This window comes from Canis lupus, chromosome 16, assembly GCF_003254725.2.
Source record: "Canis lupus dingo isolate Sandy chromosome 16, ASM325472v2, whole genome shotgun sequence".
In the NCBI taxonomy this organism is placed as follows: Eukaryota; Metazoa; Chordata; class Mammalia; order Carnivora; family Canidae; genus Canis; species Canis lupus.
In genome coordinates this window covers 5,702,120-5,711,166 of record NC_064258.1, presented here as the reverse complement: position 1 = coordinate 5,711,166, position 9,047 = coordinate 5,702,120, and the positions used below count along the sequence as shown (strand labels likewise).

The following is a 9,047-nucleotide window of genomic DNA, read 5'->3' as shown; positions in this document are numbered from 1 at the left end:
TAATTCATCTGACTCTAAAATAAAAGCTGTGCTCCTGGGGTTCTTTGAAGAGTCTTCGGCAAGTCCACTGAGTGACTCTTTCTGTATCTGGGATTTAATCCTCTGAAAGCTACTCAGGGAACAGGACATTATACCCATTCTAGAGGTACATTTCTCAACTCTGTGGGGTTGACTGTAGGTCAGAATTACTTCTTGTGAGAAAACCCAGTGCGAACCTGTCCTAATGCAGAGGACATTATCAGTTTATGCTGGGAGGTGATTTTCAGTGATAAAGGACGGGCTATGTGGACAAGAATGACATTCCTGGGTGATCTTCCCTCCTGACCCACACTGTGCACTATAGGTAGATGTCTGCCTCCCCTACCTTAGAGACCATCTGCCCATGTGTGGTGGGCAGGCATCCTTGAACTCCTCCAGCATCTCTCTCAGCATTTCCTCCTAATGTAACAGATGGATGGAGGGCAGAGCTAGCACCACTGTCTCAGTGTGAGGGGGCTCAGACAATGAGAAATCTTAGATGCATGCAGTCATTGTCTCTGCAAAGGTTCTTAAATGGTCAAATTAATAGAAGGACTTTATCCCCCTGCTAAATGAAGATCATTGTTTAAAATATTTATTTATTTATTTTAGGAGAGAGCAAAAGGGAGAGCAAGCCTAGAGAGGGACCTGATCCCAGTCTCCCCAGATCATGACCTGAGTAGAAATCAAGAGATCGGGATCCCTGGGTGGCGCAGCGGTTTGGCGCCTGCCTTTGGCCCAGGGCTCGATCCTGGAGACCTGCGATCGAATCCCACCCACATCGGGCTCCCGGTGCATGGAGCCTGCTCCTCCCTCTGCCTGTGTCTCTGCCTCTCTCTCTCTCTCTCTCTCTCTCTATCACAAATAAATAAATTAAAAAAAAAAAAAAAAGAAATCAAGAGATCCTCACCTAAGTGACTGAGCCACCCAGGCACCCAGAAGATCATGAGGTCCAGAGCAACCAGTATCAACGGAAAAGAAAATTATAGTAAGAGTTACAGTAAGTCTTTGCTAAAACACTATAGTATGTAAGTTTGCCTTATAGTTATTCTTTTGGAACCATCCCAGGTCATCACTCTGTTGTGATGATTATCAGGCTTAAAAATCACTATATTTTATTTACATGTCTTTCCTATCACAAAATCAGATAGGGTGCTCCTGATGAGGGTGGGAGAAATAGATATCATTCCCCGGGTCAAGGAACATTCTGGGGTCCAGGACAGCTGAGAGAGAGCTGCTCCTGCTGACCAAGGAAAGCTTTCTTTTTTTGAGCTGCTATTGTTTCATTTATTCCACGAAGGAGTTGAAATTTTAGGTATCACTACCTTGACATTTTCCTTCCTAAGCCAGTACTAGATTGCTTAATTTTTGATTTTTGAGGGAGAGAGTAGGGGGAGACCAGAGAGAGAGAGAGAGACTCTCAAGCAGGCTCCATGCTCAGTGCATAGCCCAATATGTTCCATCTCACAACCCTGAGATCATGACTTGAGCAGAAAATAATAGGTGGATCTTAACAGTCTGCATCACCCAGAAACCCCACTGCTTAACAGTTTTAACCTAATTTCAATTTTATTTTTATGTTGTTTATTTTTTTAACACCAAGATGGTAACAATGGTAATGAAAATGACAATGAAAAGATATGCTGATTCAGACACAAATACCACTAGGCTAAAAAGTTACTAAACAAATGTTCCCAGTGAATAGTGATGCATTCGGTGCCTTCAACAGTTTTTATCCTTTATGTTCACAGATTAAATATGATTCAGACATTGCTTATTGTATCCTACTGTGCCTCCAAAGAATTTTAACAATACTGATATTACGGTCTCCCACTTTATATAACGTCGGCATATTCTTTAATTGTAGCAAAAATTCATGTTGCAAACTTAATGCACATTGACATAGAAACTTCCCAAATGCAATCACACTCATGGAGATGAAAGACTATGATTTTGTCTCTCTTTAATTTTCCTCATATTCTAACTGTGAATTTCTCTGTGAATTTAAGGAAGTAGAATCCTTGTGTTTGTCAATGAAACTGTCAAATAGAAGATAGCTAGTACATCTATTTTTGAACTAAAATGACAATCATCCATTTTCTGAGTGCTTGTTTCATCTAGAACTTTACCTTTTATTTCGAGATACAAAGCTGTTCAGGACATAGTACATGCCCACCTGACTTCCTATTTGGCGAAAGAGAATCTCGGTTCAAATATGTGATATTAGGTATAACTCCCCTTTTTTATCTTTGATTTTATCTGGAGGATTATTCAGACCTTCCTATTGAGGATATACCTCTCAACTGTTAATATTGACCAAACCCATACTTTTAATAGGTACCCAAAGAGCCCCTTCATATGAATCTACTCTGATTCAAAGGAGTAGAAAAGATCCTTTTTTCAGGCTGTTTTCTAATTATCCTCTCAGTGGGGCCTAGAGAAGTTCAAGTAGACTGCATTCTTTCTCTTTGTAGTACCTAATGGCAAACTACAATAAAATGGTTCAAATGAGGAGGACTATGACCCCACAACAACACCTCATCAGGATTACAGAATGAGGGTGGTGATGTGCAGAGTTTGTAACCACAATCATATTTTCGAGTGACCCATATGCATTTTTCAGCCCAGTATGCACTTGATCAAGAATGTATAACCCGCTAACCCCTTTAGGGTTTTTACAATAACTCTCAGTATTTAGAAAGTTACTGAATTCATCCTACACTCTGAAAAAGTACATACACGTAAAGAAAAAGAGAATAAGGCAAACATGAAAGAAGTATGAAAACCTGTTGAATCTGTGTGAAGGTAGGTGGGAGTTCTTTGCATAACTCTTGACCCTTTTCTGTGAGTTTACACTTTCATATTACAAGTTCAAATCAAGAAGGTTAGCAGTTTGGGGGAGTAAGGCAGTTGGCAAATAAGGACAAGGATACAACCCTTCTGCAAGCCTATGTTGAGATAAGTAACTCCAATTTTTGTCGATCGCCCAGCTCTGACCTTTTGTCACATTTCAGTCCTTGAAAATCTGTCATTAGGAAATGGGAAGCAACCAGTCATGGGTCACAGAATTTGTCTTGGTGGGGTTCCAGCTCAGTGCAGAGATGGAAGTGCTCCTCTTCTGGATCTTCTCCCTCTTGTATATCTTCAGTCTGCTGGCAAATGGCGTGATCTTGGGACTCATCCGTCTGGACCTGAGACTGCACACCCCCATGTACTTCTTCCTCTCACACCTGGCTGTCATCGACATGTCCTATGCCTCCAACAATGTCCCCAAGATGTTGGTAAACTTAGTGAATCAGAAGAGAACCATCTCTTTTGTTCCCTGCGTAATGCAGACATTTCTGTACCTGGGTTTTGCTGCTACAGAGTGCCTGGTTTTGGTGGTGATGTCCTATGACAGGTACGTGGCCATCTGCCACCCCCTCCAGTACACTGTTATCATGAGCTGGAGACTGTGCATGGTCCTGGCTGTCACTTCTTGGGTGTTTAGCTTCCTCTTGGCCCTCGTCCATTTAATTCTCATCCTGAGGCTGCCCTTCTGTGGGCCTCATGAAATCAACCACTTCTTCTGTGAAATCTTATCTGTCCTCAAGCTGGCCTGTGCTGACACTAGGCTCAACCAAGTGGTCATCTTTGGGACCTGTGTGTTTATCTTAGTGGGGCCTCTCTGCTTGGTGCTGGTGTCCTACTCATGCATCCTGTTTGCCATCCTGAGGATCCAGTCTGGGGAAGGCCGCAGAAAGGCCTTCTCCACCTGCTCCTCCCACCTCTGCGTGGTGGGGCTCTACTTTGGCAGCGCCATTGTCATGTACATGGCCCCCAAATCCAACCACCCAGAGGAGCAGCAGAAGATCCTTTCCCTGTTTTATAGCCTTTTCAACCCTATGCTGAACCCACTGATCTACAGTCTGAGGAACACAGAGGTGAAGGGTGCCCTGAGGAGAGCCTTATACAGGCATAGGCATATATGAGGGATGGGGAAAATCAACATGGTTGGGGATACTTTGCTCCCCATGAAATATGATAGGTGGCATTTTTCACCTTACAGTATAATAGATGCCACGTTAAAATAGACTATTTTAGACCTAAGCATTCAAACTGAAACCATAGAGACTTTAGCAAATAAAAAAGATGAATACCTTCATGCCTGTGGGTATGCAAAGATTCTTCGTTCTCTGGAAAAAACACAAGACACATAATTGGAAGACTTGATAAAGATTAGGCTTTTTCAAATTAAATCCTTCTGATAATGAAAGTTACTATGAAGAAACAAGAAATGCAAGTCACAGACCAAGTGAGTTGTATGTTTTTAAATGCAATGGTGAGTCAGGAATGACCACAAAAGGAGACACAGGCAGGGAAACACAAAGTTTGTTGTCCTCACAGGTCCTGGAAGGAGGCCAGCGCCACATAGGAATGACACCAGGTTGGTCGGGAGGCTGAAGATGGGAGAAGGGAAGGTTTATATCATTGTCTTCATGAGCATTTCCACAGAAGACACCCAATAAAGTGTTGTGTGAGAACAAGCTGAAGTTCCTGTAATGAGCACATCTTTGCCATGTAAAGAGAGAGCATCAAGTAGACTGATGATACAGGAGAATTCTAAAGCTGAGAATTTCTGTGATCTACAGAGCTTGGCTTACCTTACTTCCTGTCATCTCCTTTAAATCGATCTGGCTTCTCTTCCACCTTGAGCTATAGAGTACTGTATAATAGTATGTGCTACAGTTGGCCCCTTCTTTCTCAAAAATCACCTGCCCAATTCTGACCCTCATACGACTGTGATGGATTTCTTCTCAGGTCTCCCAATCCCCAGTACTAAAATGGATTAGAAGAAACCAATTTTCAAAAGAAAAGTTTACGATTGTAAATTTCAAGTCAGGAAATGTTGAATCTCTGTTCTCTAAGAGCAAAACAAAATGAAAATAAATAACTTTTGCTTGGAAATGTTTTTTTTTAAAGAGATAATCTCTTCAGATCTCAGAACAAATTTCTAAAATATACCGCTTGCTTCTATGACAACAAAGTAAACAAAATTCAATCCTTTTGTCACTAAATTGTAATTACCAAAGATGAAAACAGAAATGGGGCTTCTCTGTCAGCTGCTGAGAAGGGAAAAATGTTCATGAGGTACCAGCAGGCACTCAGGTAGGGTGACAATGGAGGCTCCAGGCTCTGTTGAGAAACTCTTCAGGGAGCAACAAAGCCCATGAGTTTTTAAGATGTATGAATGTTGTCAGCTGGGAGGAAAAGGAACTGCTCTGTGTAACACCAAGTCCTCATCGTTACATAATGACACACAGTAAACACTAGTTTCAGTACAAGCCTTTAAGTTGAGGTAGGATAACTCGTTTGGTCTTCAATTGGTTGGAACTCAGAAATTAGTGAATCATGGATAATTGTAATGACATCTGTCATAATAATAATCTGGTATATGGACAGGGGCCAAATCTGTTGGAGGATCACGGCAAATACATCTGTAATTCTTACTGATTTGTTCTCTAATGAAACTGAATTGTACAATGACCATACTGTGCTGTGACGTACCATTGGCATTATTGATAAAATTTAACTATCTGATGCAAATAAATGATATGTCAGTGCTGATGCTAATGACCTAATGTACTGGGAAATCAAGCTAAAGTCTTCTCAAGTTGGAATACCAATGGAGAATGGCTGGTCTGGGGAAGCACTTCATTTGGCTAAACATCAGCTCATTTCTATGTGAAATAGCTCTGCTCAAGGTCATTTCAAGGTACAAACAACATAGCTCCAAGGGGAGCAAGTAATCAAATTAGCACAAAAATGTGAAAATGTATGTGATGGCTTTATGGGATATCGCTGTTTCTTTGAGTCTATCCTGAGTCCCCATGGGCTCCTCCAAATATGGGCCATCGTCACATTATTGCTATATCTATCATATTAAGTAAAACATTGCTGCACCTGCTTCATATGTGTGTTTCTAAATGTAGATGCCTAGAAAAATATGATCATTTTGCTATAAGAGCACCTTGGCCAAGGGCCAGGTGTGTGGACTGCGCAAAAAAGGGTTAACTCAGTTAAATCTGTGTAACTTGGGAATTAAAAGGAACTTTAAAATATTCTGATCCTATCACTTAGAGTGAGACACAGAAATGGAAATTGTGTCCCTCTGAGTTGGGATTCAGAATGATTTTTGAAAATTTGGGGTGGGAGTCCTGGAGGACGTGTGGCTGATGATGAAGAGCAGTGACAGGATAGCATCTGTCTGAGTAAAAAGGCAGGATCCAAGCACTGCTACTTGGTTAAGAGAAAAGACTGCAGGTGTCAGGATTCTCAGATGGTCCCCTGAGGTACCTGCCCCCTCTTTTAAATCAGGTGCTAATATGGGCTCTGCTGTGAAGATGTTTTGCAAATCAACTCATGGTAAACCATGGAGGTTATGTTGGTGGGCCTAGCCTAGTCAGGTGAGCTTTCTAAAACTAGGGAGTTTCCTCATCTAGCAGCAGGGGAGGAGGTCAGGAGATCTGAATGTGAGGATGGAGGGCATCATGTAGAGGTGAGAACTGTAGACTCAGCCGTGTCCTTGGGGTCAGCCTGTGAGACAGGTGTAGAGAATCCAGCTGTCCTATTGCAGGACTCTGACCCATGGAAACTAGGAGAGAACAGATGTGGCTCGTTTTTTGTTTTTCATTCTTATTTGTACAGTTGTGGGTTTTTTTTACATTGTATATATACACACACATATATTTTTTAAAAATCTTTTTTAAGATTTAACTTATTTATTCATGTGAGACACACAAAGAGGCAGAGACATAGGCAGAGGGAGAAGCAGGCTCCATGCAGGGAACCCAATGTGGGACTTGATCCGGGGACTCAGGGATCATGCCCTGAGCCAAAGGCAGATGCGCTCAACCACCGAGCCACCCAGGCATCTCTATTTTTTTAATTCTTAAAAAGTTTCAATATAATTAACATACAGTGTTATGTTAGTGTCAGGTGTACAATATGCTGATTCAACAATTCCATACATTATTCAGTGCTCATCATAAATGTACTCTTAATCCCATTCATGCTTTCCCCCATCCTGTCACAAGCCAACCCTCTGGTAACAACCAGTTTGTTCTCTAGAGTTAAGAGTCTGTGTTTTTTTTTGTTTGTTTGTTTGTCCTTTTTTACCTTTCTTAATTTGTTTTGTTACTTTGACTCCACATATGAGTGAAATCATATGATGCTTGTCTTTTACTGTCTGACTTATTTCACTTAGCATGATGCCCTCTAGGTCCATCCATGTTGCTGCAAATGGAAAGATTTCATTCTTTTTTATGCCTAAGTAACATTCCATTGTATATAGATACCAGTTATAGCATTGTTTTAAGCTGTTACATTGCTTTTACTTGTGACACCAACAGGAGAAAACTATAAAACTTTTAGTGTCAGATAAAATCCATTTGTTTCCAGCTCTGGCCCTTGTTAGGTTGGTAATCTACCAGTTAGTGCAATGGTACTCTACTTTTCTGGTCTTGGGACTTCTTTGAACTCTTAAAAATTACTGAGTTCCCAAAGAAAATATATTTATGTGGCTGTATTTGTTGATATGTATCATAATAGAAATCAAAAGTGAGACTTCACTAAATATTTTAATTCATTTGGAATTATTTCTTATATATTAATATAATGTATTTTCATGAAAAGTAACTATCAATAAAGCAAAAAGAGTGAAGAAAAGAGTGAAGCTATGTTTTACAATTTTAAGAAATATATATATTTTTTATTTTAGAGAGAGAGAGAAGAACACCAGAGCAGAGGAAGGACAGAGGGAGAGGGAGTTAGAGAATCCTAAGCAGACTTGACACTGAGGGGAAGCCTGACACAGGGCTGGATCTCACCACCCTGACATTATGACCTGAGCCAAATTCAAGATTCAGACATTCAACCAACTGACCCAGTCGGGAGCCCCTGGTTTACATTTTGAATAATCTTAAATGCTGGCTCAAGCAAGAAGAGCTGAATTTTGTATTTCTACTGCACTCTCGCTGATGCAAGATCACATGTCATGTTGCCTCTGGAAAACTGCATGGTGCACTCATGAGGGAGAATGAAAAAGGCAAAAAGTCTAAATATAATGATGAAAATAGTTTTGACCCAATGGTCCCTTTGAGAGATTCTCAGAGATGCCCCCCAGTCCCGGGACCACACTTAAGAATCAGGAACTTAGTATATTCAGCCTCAATCTCCACATTGATAAAATGGTAATGTTGATCAGATTAAACCAGGTAGTCCACATAGAGCATTTGGCATATTTTCTGAAACGAGAGAGGGGCTCAATAATGGTTGCCTGTCAATGTTAGAAGCCTTTGTCGTTTGTATTTACCCACCCTTACTGCAGGTAGAGATACGTCCTGGCTCAGGGGATGCATTCTCACTCAAGGTTGTCACAACAGGATTCCATGGGAATCCACCTCTCAAGCATCTAAAAGTCCCAGCCCTTCAGATGCTTTGATGGGGACTGCAGAGAGGCCCGATTTCATCAACTGTAATCAATTAGAGAGTTTGGGTCTAGTAATTTGTGACATTTGTCTCCCATTTATAACCCTTGAGACAGTTGGAAGTTTGTGCAGGAACAGTGTGATGCCAATATCTGCCCTGTTTGTTCCCCAGAATTTTCCTCCAAGGACCCTCAGATACAACCTGAGCTCTCCCCCAGAGATGAAATTTAGGGATTTCCCTCCCGATTCTTAGGAAGAAGACAAATAGCTGTAATAGCTTGTGATCATTCTGGGAATTGGAATTCTCAGTAGAAACTCAAGAATGTTTTTTAATTCATCTGACTCTAAAATAAAAGCTGTGCTCCTGGGGTTCTTTGAAGAGTCTTCGGCAAGTCCACTGAGTGACTCTTTCTGTATCTGGGATTTAATCTTCTGAAAGCTACTCAGGGAACAGGACATTATACCCATTCTAGAGGTACATTTCTCAACTCTGTGGGGTTGACTGTAGGTCAGAATTACTTCTTGTGAGAAAACCCAGTGCGAACCTGTCCTAATGCAGAG

The 9,047-nt window shown here is 41.1% G+C and overlaps 1 protein-coding gene across 1 annotated transcript; it reads left to right on the top strand.

Annotated features, from left to right (window-relative positions):
• The first annotated feature begins 3,056 nt into the window (after positions 1-3,056).
• On the top strand, positions 3,057-3,989 carry LOC125752662 (olfactory receptor 2A5-like). Its single transcript, XM_049095029.1, has one exon. It carries the CDS (start codon positions 3,057-3,059, stop codon positions 3,987-3,989), a length of 933 nt encoding a protein of 310 aa, XP_048950986.1.
• Positions 3,990-9,047: the final 5,058 nt, after the last annotated feature.

Coding starts and splice junctions, on each gene's coding strand:
- LOC125752662 (XM_049095029.1), top strand. CDS start 3,057: ATGGGAAGCAACCAGTCATGGGTCACAGAATTTGTCTTGGTGGGGTTC.